The sequence below is a fragment of the Culex pipiens genome, chromosome 2 (genome assembly GCF_016801865.2).
Source record: "Culex pipiens pallens isolate TS chromosome 2, TS_CPP_V2, whole genome shotgun sequence".
NCBI lineage: Eukaryota > Metazoa > Arthropoda > Insecta > Diptera > Culicidae > Culex > Culex pipiens.
The window spans coordinates 192346320-192365161 of NC_068938.1; the positions used below are offsets into that span (position 1 = coordinate 192346320).

Consider the following 18842-nt stretch of genomic DNA (forward strand, 5'->3'; position numbering starts at 1 on the left):
GTGGATTTCTCCAGCAGTTTCCCCCCGAACAGACATCGGAAAATTGTAAACTTTTATATTCCTGCCCAGGTTGGGTTGGCCAATCCTCCCTCCCTCCCTCGCTTTCTCACCTGTGTGCGTGGGAATTGGAACTGTGAACCGTGCGCGGAAGCGATAAAACAAACTTTGATGGAATTTTTCCGCCCAACCCCTTTTTCGTCGGATCGGGAGGTTCAAAAGTTTTCCTTCCAGCGTGGTGAATTCGCTCGCTTTGTGTAAAGGAAAGTTGTTTTGTTTTGTTTCTGTACAAGAGTTGGACGATTGACACAGTTTTCTTCTATTTCTGCTTCAAAATCGAACACGAGGGAGCAAGTTTCGTTTGCGTTCTAAATTAAACAATGCAAACAGAAACGACTTTTGTGTGTCGCTTGTGAAATATATCTATAAACCAAGTCTATCAATTAAACACAAATAAAATAAAATAATGATAAGCTTTTCTTTTTCTCTTTTGCTTTTGATTCGTAATACTTTCATCTGCACTTCAACGCTAACTGTTGGTTATTTTTTTTCCATGATTTTCTCACTACTTTTAAAGGACTTTTGCTTAAACAATTCTGCCGCATGCATGACATCTTACAGACACAAAAAGAATAACTAATGGGAGGATTTCGCTTCTAAACATGACTCGCTGCAATCGTCTTTTCCTTCTTAAAAATGCTGCACAATTCTAAACTGTTATGTTTTTCCTAATAATGGGGTCTGAACCGAAGGGGTTGTGGAAATATTTGTAAGTAGAATGTGTTTCTCCTTCTGTGATTTCTTTCATTTTCATCCTCTACCATTTTTGCTTCTAGTTTGTTCGCAGCTGGTAGTCCCCGTTCTGGGTGATGTAGCGAACCCACGGCAGGGCCTGGTAGCCGCTCTTCTCGATGATCTTCAGGTAGCGGACCTGTTGGTGGAGTTGAGGGGGGAAACATTAGAGTTAGGTGGGGTTGGCAGAAATTTAAATACTAAAATTATTGATAATGAGCAACTCTCTACGAAATCGGTCTTTTTTCTTCAATTTTAATTTTTGTATTTTTTAATCCGGCTTAAACTGTTTTGGTGCCTTCGGTATGCCCAAAGAAGCCATTTTGCATCATTAGTTTGTCCATATAATTTTCCATACAAATTTGGCAAATGCCCATACACAAATGATTTATGAAAATTCAAAAATCTGAAGGAATTTTTTGATCAATTTGATGTTTTCGGCAAAGTTGTAGGTATGGATTAGGACTACACTTAAAAAAAGATACACGGTAAAAAAAAATTCTGGTGATTTTTAGTTTCACTTTTTGTCACTAAAACTTGATTTGCAAAAAAAAAACACTATTTTTTCTGATATGTTTTAGGGGACATCAAATGCCAACTTTTCAGAAATTTCCAGAACGGGCAAAAAATCGTTGACCGAGTAATGAATTTATGAATGAATACTGTTTTTTTTCATAAAATTGAAATATTTGTCGCAAAAAATTTTCAACTTCATTTTTCGATGTAAAATCGAATTTTTAATAAAAAATAGGGGAAAGTGGGGCAAGTGTAACAAGCTAAGGAACTGCTCGTTATAACCCATTAAAAACGTTAAAAAATCTGTCGGATTTTTTAGAATCATCTTATTCCAGGTCTAGACTGAGACTTTAATAGAACAAGTTTTTAAAAAATTCTGTTTTTTTATGTAAAAAAATTATTTTAAAATTTTTGATTTTTCGTACGGTCTACTAAACTAGTGGGGCAAGACGAACAATGTATGAAAAAACATGCTAATTTACTAACAATTGAACTATTATCACTTTGATACATCAGATTAGGATGTATTTGAAAAGTTTCTTTCATTTTTAGATTAAAAAATAATATTTTACTAAAAATTTGACCGTTTTTACGAAAAAAAATATTACTTAGATGATAAATAGTAAATTTTCATGATATTATTATATCGTGTATGGACAATTTTTTAAACAATTGTTTATCAGTTTTTAAGAACTTTTATGTATTTTTTTCACAATAAAATATGTTACTGCAGCAATTCGTATTTTTTTTTCCATACTAAAAATCCATATGGTACACTTACCCTACCAAAACAAGATTTTTTAAAAGCTCTCTACAAAAATAACCAAAACATAAATCATATTTTATAATACGTGCAAGTCATTGGTAGGGACACTACTGATCTAGGAAAAATAGAATTTTGATAAAATGAGCCTTAAAACGAACCCTAAGCCTTATTTTGTACTTTCCAAATATTATAAGGAAACAAAAAAAAACTTCATTCAATCTTATGCCCCGTGGCGTTTACGTCGTTTTGGCGGTTATGTGGTAGTACAATCAGCTAATTACATTGCTAGCAACAATTCCTCATACTGGAAATAATCAAAATTGTAAAAATTACGGCCTTACGAGCGATTGTTCCTCTTGCCCCATATGGTCGTCTTGCCCCACCTTCCCCTACTTTAGTGAAATTTTGATAAAGTGCACCGTTTTCAAGTTAAAGCCATTTTTAGGTAACTTTTTTGAAAATAGTCGCAGTTATTCATGTTTTCAAATTAATGGCCATGTTTGCCCACTTTTGAAAAAAATATTTTTGAAAAGCTGAGAAAATTCTCTATATTTTGCTTTTTTTAACTTTGTTCATACGACCCTTAGTTGCTGAGATATTGCCATGCAAAGATTTAAAAACAGGAAAATTGAAGTTTTCTAAGTCTCACCCTAACAACACACCATTTTCTAATGTCGAAATCTCAGCAACTAATGCAGGGGTGCTCAAAGTTTTTGAATGGCGGGCCAAATTGGAACTCACATGAGCTTGCGGGCAAATGTGAAAAATTGTTTAGGCCGTTGCAAATATTTTTCAGAGCTTATGTCGCCCCCCCCTCCCCCTTCAAAATTGGTCTGAAAAATCAGGGGGCAAAAAAATATTTTTCCAAAAAACTTCAAAATTTCCATGAAAATTGAAGTCTAATAAACTGAAAACAATCTAAAATGCATTTTTCTGCAATGATAATCATATTTAGCATGTTTGGGCTTGTTTGAAAATGTTTTGAATTTTTATGAAATTGCATTGTACAGCACCGCAAAATTTTTATTTTTCGCAAAAAAATAATTTTTTGTCAATCATTAGATATTTTGGAAACTAATGATGGCAAAACAACTGGACAGGTGATAATGCATTTTAAAACACTTTTTTCATTAAAATGTTGACACCATGCCCCCCCCCCCTCGACTTTGGACTTTGGACAAAAACTTCAAAAAATACTTGCAACGGCCTTATTTGAAAAGTACATTTTTTTCTGGTTAGTTTGCAATACGTCTTAAGAACCATCGTGGCCTCCGACACTTAATTTTTTTTTTTGTTCGAAACAAATCAAAATATCACATTTTTCAGTAAAGAGCATTAAAAGGACGTGCAGATGAACAATTCAAAATATTATTGAATTTGGTAATTCGTAAATTGATCGAGAATCGATCGAAAAACGGCTTTGTTTACACTTGGCGCTTAGGACCTTATGAAAACTAACCCGTGATTCATCAGCTGATTTTTTTTTTTTAATTTTATGTGTTTTACAACGTTTTTGAGGACAAAAAATATATTTTTCCAGAAGTTTTGTTCAAAAAAGCTTCGAATAAATTGGTTCAAATTAACACTGGAACGCCCAACGCATGTCCAACTTACACGGAAAAAAGGTGGAACGGTAACTTCAACTCGCTGGTTCTCAGACATTACTCAACCAATCGGGACCGTTCTTATTTCCAGTGATTTGTAAGAATGTCTAGATGATCCTGAAATTTTGCAGAACTTGATTTGAATAAATCTGTAATCTCTGCGACCGAAAACATCGTTCCACCTTTTTTTAAAACGACTGCCTCCGCGGATTTTTAGCCGAAATATTTTTTACACGCGAAAAAAAAAGTTGGAACGATGTTTTTGATCGCAAAAATTACAAATTTGATCAAAATAAGTTCTGCAAAGTTCTAGAATCATCTAGACATCCTAACAAATCACTGGAAAGAAGAATCATCTTGATTGGTTGAGTTATGCCCGAGTACCATTGAGTTGAAGTTACCGTTCCAACTTTTTTGGAGCCTTGGGCGTTGGAATGTTAATTAAAATCAATAAAACCAATAAATGGCCAACACAAAATATCCATAAGATTTGCATTGCAATTGGCATGCCACAATAAACATTGAAATCTTTTTTTTTTTTTTTTTTTTTTTTTTTTTTTTGGAGGGTGATCCAGCCGCACATCGTTGATGTCGAAACCTCTAAACTGGGCCCTCGTCCTGTCACGTCCGTCAGTAGTCTTGTCGTACATTACAACTAGAACCAGATCTGCCAATGAATTAGTACACTTCGACCAAATAAACACTGACGCTGTATGGATCTGACTCTAGAATAAATGCACAGTTGTGTGTTATTCATAAGTCCAAAATGTTCAATTATTCATATAAGTCCAAATTTTCATTTGCGGATAACTACCTAACTTGAATTGAATACAAGATTTAAAGCAACCTATCCGAAAGCTACTCTTATCTCAAATCCCCGACATTTTAATTATTAACCAAAAAAAAAACGTTTCTTTTAAAACCTGTCTGTTGTGTGTTCTTTTAAAAAACAAAAAAAAAATAAAAGTTGATATTTTACAAGTCGTGAATTGAAAAAGAGACGACCATTTGTTCGTCAGAATTCCAGTAGATCCTCGATTCGCAACAATGGTCGATACAATCATAATCCGACAACCGTTAGTTCAACAGATCAACGAATTTAGTCCGATATCATTTCACTATTGATTGATCGAGACTCTATGGAAATTTTGACAAATCAGAATGGTTTTTATGCTACTTGAATGAAAATCACCGATTCTGATAGAATTACTAAATTCACTGTTACTAATTTTGTCCCTAAATAACTAAAGGCAAAGTATAAAAAGTTGATATTTATAGTTAAAATCCTAAATTCTACAAACACTATTTTTTTAAACCCGCATCCTAACCTGACACCCACATTAAGATAGGGAAAAATCACATATGTAGCGGTTCATTGTACAAATGTGATATTTCCACTATCAGAGAACCTCCTTGTCTCGATGACAGCTTACCGGCCATCGATTAAGCCCTGAGACTACGCCAAAGTGGGTTCTCGCAGCATGAAGTGGTGTCCATGTGTAAAAATGGAAGCTTCAGCAATATACTGAATACTTCGATTTTAATTCCACATCGAATCAAATCATACTCTTTGCCAAACAAGCATCAAACCTATGACACTCATTTGACAAAGCCCAGGGCACAATAAACATTGAAATCTGAAATAAAATATTTCAAGAAGGGGTTTGTATAAATTGTTTCATTTTATTTTAAACAAGGTGCAACTATAATGATAAATCGTTGCGAAAAGATTTTTCAACAAGTATTTCTGTGATTTCAATAAAATATAAATATTTGTTTTGTCTGCCTGAATAAGACTTTGTTCAATTAGCCCATTTCATTTCCATTAATCCTAATTTCATGAGTTCGTATCCCGAGGTGAAAATTTTCTAAGTGCAAAATAAGTTTTTGACCCAGCCACTAAGAGATTGGTCCGGAACATTTAAACTTTCGGATCAAAGCATGGAAAAAGCTTAAACTAAAACTACATTTTTTAAGAATTATAAAATCAATTTACAGATGGGTCAAAGGGCCATTTTACATGATCTTTCGAAATGGGTCCGCGGGCCACAAAAAATCACCTCGCGGGCCATACTTTGGTCACCCCTGCTTTAAATACAAATTGATTGAAAACGGTTAATCTTACCAAAATTTCACTTTAGTACTTTTTGATAGCAGTTTAGATTTTGTTCATTGACCATTATTATTTTTTTAATCATTGACAATTTTTTTTTAAATATGCAACATTCTTACAATAAATAATGATCAAATAAATAATATTTCGTTGAAAAAAACTTGCAAAATCGATCGAAATATATTTAGAATACAATCAGACCAAAACAAAATTTAAAGAAAGTTTGTACAACAAATTACACGACGGCGACATAAACTTTGTAAAATATTTGAAACGGCCTAAATATTTCAAGAGAATTATTATTCATGAAATATTTAAATTGTCTTTTTATTTTGTAATCAAAAATAGTTCACAACATTAAAAGTGCTTTGTAATCGAAATGTTTATTCTACATTTTTTTCAGAGTCAATCAAAAATATATATTTTTTAAGTGCAATCAACCCTCAAATGACATTAGCTTCAAAATGGTTCATTTAATCGTAAAAATCAAAAGTAGTTTCAAATTGCAAATATTATTTAGCGCTAAAAAATAGTTTTGTAAATTTGTTAAGGCTTTTTAAAAATATTTTTGAAAAAAAATATTAATTTTCAAAAAAAAATTGTTAAATGAAACGTCCATGCTTCTCTAAGACTTGAATGGCCTTCTTTGGTAATTGGTAGGCTTAGTGATTTTTCACGCTCAAAAATTGCAAATTTCACGGGGACCTTAATTTCAAAACACCAAATTTCACGGAAATTTCACGAAACATGAAAAATATTAAAATAACTATCAAAATCTTATGTTAAACTTACAGAAACCACTTTTTTGCTTTATTATATATTGTTTTCAATAAACTTAAAAAAAATCTTAACTTTCAACGTTTAACGTGACACTAAAAAAAACTTTTAGTAATTTCAAAAAATCCTCTTGGTTTATGGATGGGCTCTGTTGAGGGGGATCTATTTTGAAATGTAGGGCATGCATGCGTAATGTCATTTATTGAGCTACTTTATTAACGTTCGATATAGCTAAACAGTTTTCGCCTAGGTTTTCGCTAATTTGCTACTATTTTATCCTTTACATTTTATTGAATTTCATATCAAAGCCAAATTCAACAAAACAATCTAACAATTTAAATAACTTTTTTTGCGACATTTTGCCCAGTAGAAAATATTTTTAGAGTTTTCATCTCACTTTTCAAAAACTAAATTTAAAATCTAAAGGCAAAAATAATTTAATCTGTAACGAAATCTTCAAAATTGTATTCAAAATCCAAACAGAAAACGAACATTTTTTTTTATTTCTGCGGGAGCCATTCACCCAAATAATTGAATATCGTGAAAATTAAACAGGTGAAATTTTCTTAAAAGGTGACTTTAAAGATAAAAAAATAAATCGAAAAAAACTTAATAAATATTAATTTAATGTTGAATAAACCAAGCATGAATCTTTTAATTTCTTTTAAAATAATATGTTTCAAATCTCAAATTAAATAATGATTCAATTGTTATTACGGCTAATGAAAATATTGCTTAATAAGTTAGGTTCCTAAATAAAATTGATAAAATATTTTTTTTGCACTTCCGTCGTGAAACTACTTACTTTTCCTGTCATTCTTGAACGACGAAATAGCCTACTTTTCTGTACCAAAAATAACAGAATCGAATAGCAACACTTTTCAAATAAATGCTGAAAAGATCTACTTTTCAGCACTCAAATGGGTGCTAAAAAGTTGAACTTTTCAGCACTTGTTTCGAAAAGTAACACTTTTCAACATTTTTTTGATTTAAACGATTTATTGACAAAATACATAAAAATTTGACATAAAATTTCACACAGTGTGTTTTTTGGAATTGCAAAAAATGTTTTATGGAACTCGTTGCAAAACTTGATTTTTTCAGCACTCTTTGTATTTATCCAACTCGGTGAACCTCGTTGGATAAATGTACGACTCGTGCTGAAAAAATCCTCTTTTTGCAACTTGTTGCATAAACTACTATTTAAATATCAAGTAAATAGCAATCTATTTTCTCAATATTTTTCTTTACTCTGATGAATTTCAATTTTTGAATCTATTTTTTTTGCTACTCCGTTAAATCTTTGACTTTAAAAAAATATCACAATATACTTGTTCAATCAAATTTAACAAGTTTCGGTTGAAAAAGACAGAGTTTATAAAACAATTACTAGAATTTTTTTTCTTTGACTGATTTTTGTTGACATCATTTGAGTTTTCGCAACATTTTCTTAGTAAATGTTCTATCAATTCCATGTTAATGTAGGTTTTGCTAACAATTTTTCCAATGTTCCAAATCACATTTTTCAATTGAAAACTAATAAAATTTACTTAAAAAGTCTTTTATGAATGAAAAATTGATTTTGTTATTATTTTAAAGAATTGATTTGAGAAAATTCATAAATTTCATGGGATTTCGCGGAAATCTTCAAATTTCACGAATTTCACGCTGTCCGCGAAATCGTGAAAATTCACTAACCCTAGTAATTGGGAAGTCCCTAAAAAAATTCAGAAAAGTCATAAAAAAAAACAAATTAAATTTCGCGGAGAATAGCAAAAACCAAAACGCAAGTTCACTCATTGTGGTGGTCAGCATGTCACGCGAAAGACCGGGGTTCGATTTCTCTCTCTCCCACACAGACTCACCTGAATGCCGGACGTGGTAAAGTACGGTATCTCGAACTTGACCTGTATCGGCGGCTTGCCCTCCGAGTCCTCGCACTCGACGCTGGGCAGCCCAAAGTGGGCCCGCATCAGATACTCCTTGCCGCCCTGGTTGAGCAAAAAATAAAGGTGTTATTAAAAGGTGTTATTTAAAGACTACCAAGAGCTTACCGGGAACGACTTGATCGTCCAGGTGATGGCGTTCTGCTCGGGCGCGTACTTGACGCTGCCGATGGTGGTCTTGAACTTGGGCGAGTCGGCGTCCGCCGGCACCGGAATGACAATCTCGACGTTGTTGGCGGTCGAGCGGCGCTTGAACTGCGACTTGGCCTTGATCATGTACTCGACGCGGCTGTGCGCGTGCCGCTCGATCACCGACTCGATCCAGATGAGCGGCTTGACGTGGGTGTTGAGCCGGTACGACATCAGCTCGAACTCGCCGTCCGGTGGAATGAACGAAATGGTCCGGTCGTTTTCGAAGCGCGAGAGGCGCACGCACTGGTGGAACTTGACGTCCTCCAGCTCGACCGATTTGGACTTGCCGCGGCCGGTGCTCTCGAAGAGGACTTTGTCGTTGAGACCGAGCCGGAGTTCGGGCATTCCGGACAAGTAGACGCGCATCTTGATGGCGCCGACAATTTCGCTTCGCAGGACGTTTCCGTTCGCGTTGGCCAACAAATTGACGCTCTCGATTACGTCCAGAAAGACCTCGTTCTTGCGGTACTTGATTCCCTCGGAACGCCACGAGACCGCGTTCGTCACGGCCATCGGAATGCGCGGTTGGATCTCCAGCTTGTGGCCCTCCTGGGTGATGTACTCCTGCAGAATCTTGCTGTCCGTCGTCTGCGGGTAGCCAAAGTCGATCAACTCATCGAGCAGCTCGTAAATGACCACAAAGTTGTCCCGGATGCTCTCCTCCTCCAGCTCCTTGAAGTACTCCGTGAAGACCTGCACGACCTTGTGGAGAAACACGAAAACCAGCGCAATGTTGGCGTTGCTCCGCGTGACCGACACCAGGTACAGATTGTTGGTCTTGACGTACGCGAAGGTGCACTCCGGCGTTTGGAGAATCGGCGTGATGAGGCCCTCCTCTTCCTTTTCCATCAACAGCGGCATGAACTTGTCGATTACGCCCATGTCGATGTGGCCGCGATAGTTGCGCGAGATGAGGACCTGGAAGATTAAGTTCAATTTAACTCAAAACATTCTAAACTCACGATCATCCAACTCACCTTCCCTTTGGCGTCCAAGATAAAAATCGCCGACGACGACATTGCTTATCAATTAACCTGGTTCGAGCACGAAATCCTCGAGTTATTTAATCTGAAAATAAAATGCAAATAAAAACAAGACTAATTAACGTGAAGACTTCCATCATTGCCATGATTTTTCGTTCAAAGATATAAATATTGCGTCGCTATAAATTTTTTGACAAAATTCCTTCTACAAGTTGTTTAGAATAGTGCCCTACACATGCTGATTCTTTTTGGTAACGATTATCCCATTCCTTGCGAAGTTATGGAAATCGTCATTAATCAATGATTGCCAACTATGACGTCAATGACTGTACTACAAAATTATATAAATTTTGAAGCACAATTGATTTAGATCAATAATTCCTTCAATGGCATCAAGAAGGCAACAACCGGTACATGCTGATTCATTTTGGTGCAGAAAAACGTTAAATTAAATGAGATATAGAGCACTTTAGAGTAATGATTAAATTTGTTCGAAAATGATCAACGGCTTCACCTTAAAACGACTAGACCCGACATTATTTACATCGAAGGAGGCCTTCTCTCTTGCAGACGAAAAACCCGTTCCCGGTCACTGAGTTCCAGCTGGCTGAGAAAGAGTTTGATGGAGGCGCGGTGGAGGACGGAAAAAAGAAAATTTACGTCACCACTTTTGCCGAGTGTGTTTTCCTCAATTTTCCAGCAAATATTGTAAATTTATCACCGTTTCCATCGAAATTTCATCACAAATTCGACGTCCAATCAACTTTCAGTCATTTTTTCACTTTCCCCACTTGAATCCACCAAAATCAACAAATTAGGGCTGGAACGTCCGAGCCTACTCAGGTTTTGCAATGATTCACCCAAAATGCCCCACTAAAACACGGAAAACCCACCTTCTCCGGCACCGGCACACTCCCGGAAGCAGCGTAAACCACCTGAAAACGAGTTTTCACGCGAAATTTATCACGAAAAGCGAGAAAATTTACACATTTTCCAGTGAAAAGTACTTTTTTTCACTCGCGACCGACCGAACGACCGACGACGATGTTTGTGGTGACACGGCAGAGTGACAGCTGCACCCTTACGAAAAATCATGTATTTTCTGAGTTCAATATCACACTTTTCATAGGATTTTTTTAAGTTATTCAATACCCCATCCAGTTTAGCCGTGCACTTCTGCGACCCGCGATGCCAGCGCCATCTATATGTCGCCTCGGAATGTGTGACTGTGTGAGTGAGAATAATGGTACGTTCGTTTGAACAGCCAGTGCGGCACTGAGTGCCGCACTCGTTGGGGCCAGTTTTGGTTCAAACGAACATTCTTTTTCAGTGTGCATGGAACTCGCATGAAACTGAAAAAATATCGAGTGCGGCACTAGAGTTTCAGTTCCAAGATGGCGGCGAAACTCGTGCGGAACTAGCGCGAGTTTCTTCAAAGAAACACTTTGACAGCTCTGAGTGCGGCACTCAGTGCGGAACTACTTTTCAAACGAACGTACCATAAAGTTGGGTGAAAAAACCCAACTTTATTCTCACGCACACCACTTAGCTGGAAAGGGCTGATTCGGCGCACTGGTTGTGGTCTTGGATGAAGTTAGGGGGGGAGACCGGGGAGACACCTGGCGGTGAGTGCCGTAGTTTGAATAGGGTGATTCAGACACGCTATTTTGTTTTTGTTTGACTTCAGGTTTTTTTGAATTTCCTGAATAGAGCTTTATGACGTTTCGCGTACACACACTAGCGCACCATTTGATTTTGCTGGCCGGACAAAATTTAACCTCACTTTTTTTCGTGTATGTATACGCAATACATGCGCACGTAAATAACTCTTTTGGGTACTAAAGCCCTACGCCAATTTTTATGTACAACGGTAAAAAACACGATTAAAAACCATTTCTGATCACTTTTTTTCATTTTAATGCAAATTTTTTTTTTTTTGACAAGACAACATTTTTTCGATGGATCAACTATGGTCCCCTTGGAACGACCTGTCAAGTAGGAGCTTTTCTGTCAAGAAGGACCACGAGGTTAATTTTTCAAAATTGATTTAAAAATCCATTTTAAGCTCTTTATGGTCGTACAAAGGTTCATTATACTCAGAAAAATAAGCTTTATCGCTGTGAATAATAATATCAGCAATCTAAGCTTCATTTTAGGACCCAATTGAACAAATTTAAAATTATAGTTTTGAATGGAGCACCCGATTCGAGTGGTTTAAATGACAGTTCTCCCATAAGTACGGTATCCGGATCAGAAGGAACGCGGTCAAGAAATGTTGCGTGTTCTTTTCGTGACCCCCCCTTAAGAAAAGTTGACAGTTTGGTATGAGCGCGTTTGACGGTGTGCGCGCTTGAGGTTCTATGGGGGGAAATAAAAAGATTCCAAATATTAAAAACAAAAATTAAGTTAAAAGACTAAAAACTTTTAACAACAATTATCAGTAGGCTTAGTGATTTTTCACGCTCGAAAATTGCAAATTTCACGGGGACCTCAATTTCAAAACACCAAATTTAACGCAAATTTCGCGGAACTTGAAAAAATGTTATACACTCAACCCCCGGTGGTTGGTCACTTTTTCGTTTGACACTTTTTTAGTTTGTATCCCGTTGGTTGGTCAAAGTCAAACTAAAAAGTGACGAACTGTCACTTTTTACACGGCGCTCACGCACACTATCAAAACAAACGTTTAGTAGTGTGTGTGAACTCCGTGTAAAAGGGGTGTCAAACTAAAACGTGACCCCGTTCGTTTGACAACAGTTGGTGTCAAACCATCGGGGTTTGAGTGTAATAACTCTAAAAATCCTATGTTTAAATCACAGAAACTACTTTTTATGCTTCATTATTATATTCTTCAATAAACTAAAAAAAAATCTTCACTAAATTTGAATGCGACACAAAAAAATCCTCCTGGTTTATGGATGGGCCATATATATTTTGAAACAAAATGTAGGGCACGCGTATTCTCATTTACTGAACTGCTCTTATAATTTTTGACTTATAAAGCTAAAATGGTTTCAATTATATCAATTTACATTTTATTGACAATTTTACATTTATTAACAATCTTGTCCAGTCAAAATGAGTAAAATAAATTGATTTTTCTGCGACATTTAGTCCATTAAACATATTTTTTAAGGGTTTTAGCTCACTTTTCAATAACTAAATTTAAAATCAATTTGCAAAAATAATATATTTTTTAACAAAATCAAAATTATTATTCTTAATGTGAAAAGATAACAAAAAAGTAGTATTTTTTAACTTTCACGGGAATCATCCACCCAAATAAACACATATAATTATAATTAAATAGGCCCAAAAAAATTACATGTTTTTAAAATGTGATTCCAAAGATAAACAATACTCTTCATTTTATTTTGAATAAATCAAAGCTTGATTCTTTTAAATTCTTTCAAAACTATACATTTTAAATGAAATAGCAGTGAACTTTTTAATACAGCGAATGAAAATATAGCTAAATTTGGTTAGTTTCTAAAAAAGCTCAAAACTCTGAACATTTCTTCAAATGGTTCATATCAACTTTACATACATATATATTCAAGCTTTTTAATTGAAAACTAATAACATTTAGTTAAATAGTCTTTTTGGATGAAATATTTATTAAGTTGTTATTTGAAAAAAATGATTTGAGAAAATTGATAAATTTCACGAATTTCACGCCGTCCACGAAATCGTCAAAAATCACTAACCCTATATTAGTAATTAAACCAGGATATTCACTCGCTTAATTCTACAGTAGTTTATTAGATTATTTTTATTCCTTTTTGGGTTTAATAAATTATTTTGAGAAAAATCGTTACATTTTCATACAAACATAAAATTTCACGGGATTTCGCGGAAAAAGCCAAATTTCGCGGATTTCACGCTGTCCGTGAAATCGTGAAATTTCACTAACCCTAATTATTAGCATCAACATCATCAACAAAATTAAGAAATCAATAATGTTAAATTTCTCAACTAAAAAAACCAGAAAATTAGAAATTTTTAAATTCTAAAACTCGAAACACAAACAATTTTAAATTATAAAAATTCAAAGTTATGAATCTATGGAATTTTTAAATTTTATGTTTTTTTATTCCTTAATTCTTAAATTCTTAAGTTCGAATTTTGGAAAAAACATAAATTTTTGATTGTTAGAATTTCGAGAATTTGTAAATCTGTATTTTTGAATTTCTATAATTTTTAAAACTTTTTAAATTTTGACTGAATTTTTTAAATTTTTCAGGTTTTGAATTTAAAAATTTTTGAGCCATTGAATTGATAAATACTTCAACATTAACATTATTATTAAATTTTGCATATTTCAACAAACACAGAAATTAAATAATGTTGAAATTTCTTTTATTATTTTTCTTAGTTATTTGAAATTTCTGAATTTTGTTTTTCCATATTTTCAAAATTTTCATTATTATTATTGTATTGTAGAATTTTTAAATTTCAATTATCCAGGTTTTAAGCGAAGATTGCGTTCGAATGGTGAACGCCCGAAATGTCAAAATCGCGCAGTAGCACCAACATTAGAAAAAAATGTGGCTGTCATGCCATGGCACACTTTTTCCGTAATGTTGGTACCACTGCGTGATTTTTACATTTCGGGCGTTCACCATTCGAACGCCATCTTCGCTTAAAAACCTCGATATGATTTTCAGTCAGAAAATAGATATTTCTATGATTATTGTCAAGTTTATTTTCACTCTGGTTTACTTCATTCACTGTGGACAGCGCAGGGGAATCTTAATCCAGAGGTTGCTGGTTGGTACTAGCATTAACTAGATGGCCAACCGATGGCCGACAGCTATAAAGACAACTTCTATTTTTTACTCCATTCAACCAAAAAACTAAATCTGTCCATTGCAAAATTCTGCGATTTGAAATTCGGCGGAGATTTTTAATATTATCACCTATGTCGAATACAAAATTATTGAAACGTTTATAATTATAAATCGCATTCAAAAAGGAAAATTCAAATTCTTTGATTTTTGGGTGTTTTTAATACCCCTGACTCAAGGCGGTTGCAAAAAGCAAAAACCAGAAATTTTGTTTATTGGACCTTTTTTTAAAAAAAAAACTCCAGAATTGTTCTCTGGCGTTCCATTTCCCAGTAACGACGTTCTAGAAGGATTCTAGCAGAGTTCTTACAGAGCTGGATATTCTTACAGCATTATAGCAGAAATGTTCCACCGTTCTAGCAGGATTCTGGCAGAACCAGCTCTGCTAGAATATTTCGTGACTGGGTTATGGCCTCAGTTATGGCTGTATACTGTGTGCTGAAATTAACACAGGGCTTTGGACCCAATTGTGCAAACAATTTGGAGTTAATTTTGCAAAAGGTCCAATATTTTTTTTTAATTTTTTGCCTTTTGGGAAACCTTTGACTTATGACAACACCCTTACCAAAAATCATGATTTTTTGAGTTCCATATCCCACTTTTCATACGATTTTTTGAGTTCAGGTACTACAACCATAAAAATGGTTATATGGGTTGAACTGAAAAATTCATATGAAAAGTGGGATTTGGAACTCTGAAAATCATGATTTTTGGTAAGGGTGAAATTTTGTTTTATTGGACCTTAAACAAACGTCAGTAATAAAAATATTAATTTTGCGTTTTTTTTTCTATTCCGAGCCATTTTGAAGAGTCAGGACATCCCTAGCGCACCCCCTGACGAAGGAACTCACACGGGCTAACGTCACCCACCCAGCAACAGGTGGGTGAGTTCCTCCTGCGTTTGTTGTTGTTGTTGTTCTTGCACTCGAAACCAAAAATAAAATCTCATTCGTCATTCAGCACTCGCTCAGGTAAGAAATTGCGTGCTTTTTAAGAAACCTTAATTTTCATAATTTAAATAATTTTCACAGAAGCGACGGCAGACAAAAAAATGTTCAAACCGGAGCAGCACGGCCTGGACCGTGCCTTCCGGTTGACCCGGTTCTCGACACTGCGCGGGTGAGGGTCCAAGATTCCTCAGGATGTCCTTGACCGGCTTCTGCGAGGAGTTTACGCCGACCAGTACCTCGGCGGAGGGGGAGAACCTTCCCAAAGTTTAGTAGATAAGGAGGGTAAAAGCAGCACTGATAACGAGGGAGTTGGTAAGCTTACGGTTCGAAACAGGTTGTTCAAATATTGACCGCTTTCGTTATCGTCATTTTTAGGCATTGGATTGGATTCTTCGGTGATTCCGTTGAAGAATGACTTGCAGCTGGTTCAAACGGTGGACTTTTTCTACCCGTTGATCGACGATCCGCACATGCTCGGGCGGATTGCGTTGGCCAATGTCGTGAGCGATGTTTACGCCGTGGGCGCGCTGGCAATCGACGAGATCAAGCTGGTGTGTTCGGCCCCGACGGAGTTTTCCGAAGCGGAGCGGGACATTGTGGTCCCGATGATCATTCGAGGGTTTCAGGAAGCGGCGGTCGAGGCCAAGTGTCCGGCCAAGATCGGCAGCATCGCGTTGAATCCGTGGTGCATAATTGGGGGTATTGCGACTGCCGTTTGTCACAAATCTGAGCTCATTATGCCGTACAACGCCCAACCGGGAGATGCCCTGGTTCTTACGAAACCGCTGGGGACCCAGCTGGCCACGAACGCCTTCATCTGGATGACCGAGGAGGCGGAAAACTGGACCAAACTCGCGGCCCATTTGACTCCGGCGGAAGTCGAGCGATCGTACGCCATCGCCGTCGAGTCCATGTCCCGGCTGAATCGATCCGGCGCGGAGCTGATGCACAAATTTGGCGCCCACGCGGCCACCGACGTGACCGGGTTCGGTCTGTTTGGGCACGCCGAGAATCTGCTCAAGTTCCAGAAGGCCGACGTTGACTTCGAGCTCGACACGCTGCCCATCATCCGGAACGTGGTCAAAATCGCGGAAATCCTCGGTCGAACGCCGAAGTTGATGGCCGGCAAGGCGGTCGAGACTTCCGGAGGGCTGCTGGTCAGTTTGCCGGCGGAGAATGCGGAAAAGTTCTGCGCAGAGTACCGGACAGTGTCCGAGCATGACGCGTGGATCATCGGGAAGGTCGTCCCCGGCAGTCGAGTGCTTAGAATGAGTCCAAATCCGACCGTTATCAGTGTTGACTAATATTTGGAAGAATTTCGTTTAAGTTTCGCTGCGCGCGCGTATGTCCGGAAGCGTATGAAGCTTATTTTTAAAGGCTGAAATGCTGGTAAATTTGCGAAAGTTTCTTCTGGCAAATGTGCGCGTGGCGGAACTTTGGCTTAAAATGTTCCACCTGATGAAGCAATAAATATTTTTTGAGCATTTTAAAAAAGATCTTTTTAATTCTTGAATCCAGAGAAATGTCCTTAAAAGAAGATTCAACAATCCCACGTGCCCGCACTAAACTACGGTCAAACAACCCAAAAAACAAACAAAAGTTTCTCCATTTCGCACACGTGTCCAATTGTTCACCAAATTACCATCCCCTGAGCTGCAGTTAGTTGCTTGAGTTCGTCGTTTCAGTAACACTTTCGAGGCGTGCCCATATTTGTGTGAACAAACCCAAACTTTCTCCAACGTTAGGAAGAAGGAAGCAAGTTTCTTGCGTTTTTCAGGTAGATCTTTTTATCCGGGCTAGCAAACTATTTGTCCCACCCCCTGAAACGATTCAATTTCCGCATCAAATTTTATTTGCCCTTCTCGTCGTTACGCTCGGCAGGAAGTTTTGTGGAAAATAAGGGTTGCCCACGTGGAAACTTGCCCAAATCATCAGGCAAGTTTCTTACGAAATTCAAACTCTGAAGCGGGGGAAGCAAAAGTTTTGCATCACAAAGGAGGCTTTGCATTGGGTTGCATGCTGGCTGCAGCTCCATCCTGCCTCTAATTGTCGGGTGGAAATGTGTCGAAGGCTAGCAAACAAATTTGACGTTATCTTGTGTGGGTTGCATTTCAAAAGATTACAGAATATCGGACAGGAAGTACACATCTTGGGTTATAAAGCTAAACATTTTGAAAGTCATGACGTAACTCCTGGTTTTTTGCATTGAAGTGTTGGCTATCATAAATTTAAATAATTTTTGCCTTCCAAAAAGCCTATAAAATCACTCGAAAAATTAACTTCAAGCAAAACAATGAAAATGGGCCAAAGTCGAAGTGTAAAAAAAGAGTATGTCCTGCTCGTTTCTAATATAAACACATCCACTGACGTAAGCAGGACAGACTGTTTGTTTACACTTCGACTTTGGCCCATTTACATTGTTTTGCTTGTCTTCTTAATTAGACGTTTTGGACCCACCTTCACGTATACTTATCGACTCAGAATCATGTTCTGAGAAAATGTATGTGTGTGTAGGGATGTTAATCGAAAAATTGACACTGGATTATCTACAGACTGACTGAACGGATTTTGACCGTTTTGGTCGCATTCGATCGTAATATTGAATGTTTGGCCCTTTTGAAATGTTAGTCTTGATTTAAAAAAAAATAAATCGGATCGGAAAATTTCACAAATGATTCATATTTTACATTGAAAATCTGACCATTAGTTGCTGAGATATCGACATTAAAAAATGGTGGGTTGTTTGGGTGAGACTTAGAAAACATCAATTTTCCTGTTTTTTAATCTTTGCATGGCAATATCTCAGCAACTAAGGGTCGTATCGACAAAGTTCAAATAAGCAAAATGTAGAGAATTTTCTCAGTTTTCAAATATATATTTTTTTTAATGTGGGCAAACATGGGCCACATTTAAAAAAATGAATAACCGCGACCATTTTCAAAAAAATTACCTCAAAATGTATTTAACTTAAAAACTAACTTAATCCACCTATGTGGTTGATGCCTTCCTCATTTTTAATATAAGTGGTTTGCCAGCTATTTTTTTAGATCCAGAAAAATAAGTACACAGCTATAACTTAAGTGGCCATAACTCGAGACAGGGTTGCCAAATCTTCAATGTTGTGGACTCGTTGGAAAGGTCTCTCGATTACCTAACGAACGATGGGTCGGATGATGGATCCGGACACCGTTTACACATACACACACATACACACACACAGACATTTGTTCAGTTTTCGATTCTGAGTCGTTATGTATACATGAAGGTGGGTCTTTGAGCTTTTAATAAAAAGTTCATTTTTACAGCAGGATTATAGCCTTACCGCAGTGAGGAAGGCAAAACGGTGCACTTTATCTAAA

At 36.6% G+C, this 18842-nt stretch overlaps 2 protein-coding genes across 2 annotated transcripts; one reads left to right on the forward strand and one right to left on the reverse strand.

Annotated features, from left to right (window-relative positions):
• Positions 1-394: 394 nt before the first annotated feature.
• Positions 395-10750, reverse strand: LOC120426100 (AP-1 complex subunit mu-1). Its single transcript, XM_039590803.1, has 5 exons — positions 10580-10750; positions 9681-9771; positions 8620-9621; positions 8431-8556; positions 395-928 (listed from the first exon to the last, which is right to left on the reverse strand). Exons 2-5 carry the CDS (start codon positions 9720-9722, stop codon positions 830-832), a joined length of 1269 nt encoding a protein of 422 aa, XP_039446737.1. The 5' UTR covers positions 9723-9771; positions 10580-10750; the 3' UTR covers positions 395-829.
• A 4622-nt stretch (positions 10751-15372) lies between these two features.
• LOC120426095 (selenide, water dikinase 2-like) lies at positions 15373-16970 on the forward strand. The gene is made up of 3 exons (XM_039590798.2): positions 15373-15504; positions 15565-15795; positions 15859-16970. The coding sequence occupies exons 2-3, from the start codon at positions 15585-15587 to the stop codon at positions 16785-16787; spliced, it is 1140 nt and encodes a 379-aa protein (XP_039446732.1). The 5' UTR covers positions 15373-15504; positions 15565-15584; the 3' UTR covers positions 16788-16970.
• The last annotated feature ends 1872 nt before the right edge of the window (positions 16971-18842 follow it).

Excerpts from the sequence above, each read along its gene's own strand:
- LOC120426100 (XM_039590803.1), bottom strand. The coding sequence starts at position 9,722 with ATGTCGTCGTCGGCGATTTTTATCTTGGACGCCAAAGGGAAG. Across the intron at positions 9,622-9,680 it reads TCTTGGACGCCAAAGGGAAG|GTCCTCATCTCGCGCAACTA; the intron begins GTGAGTTGGATG and ends TTAATCTTCCAG. Across the intron at positions 929-8,430 it reads TTACCACGTCCGGCATTCAG|GTCCGCTACCTGAAGATCAT; the intron begins GTGAGTCTGTGT and ends CTCCACCAACAG.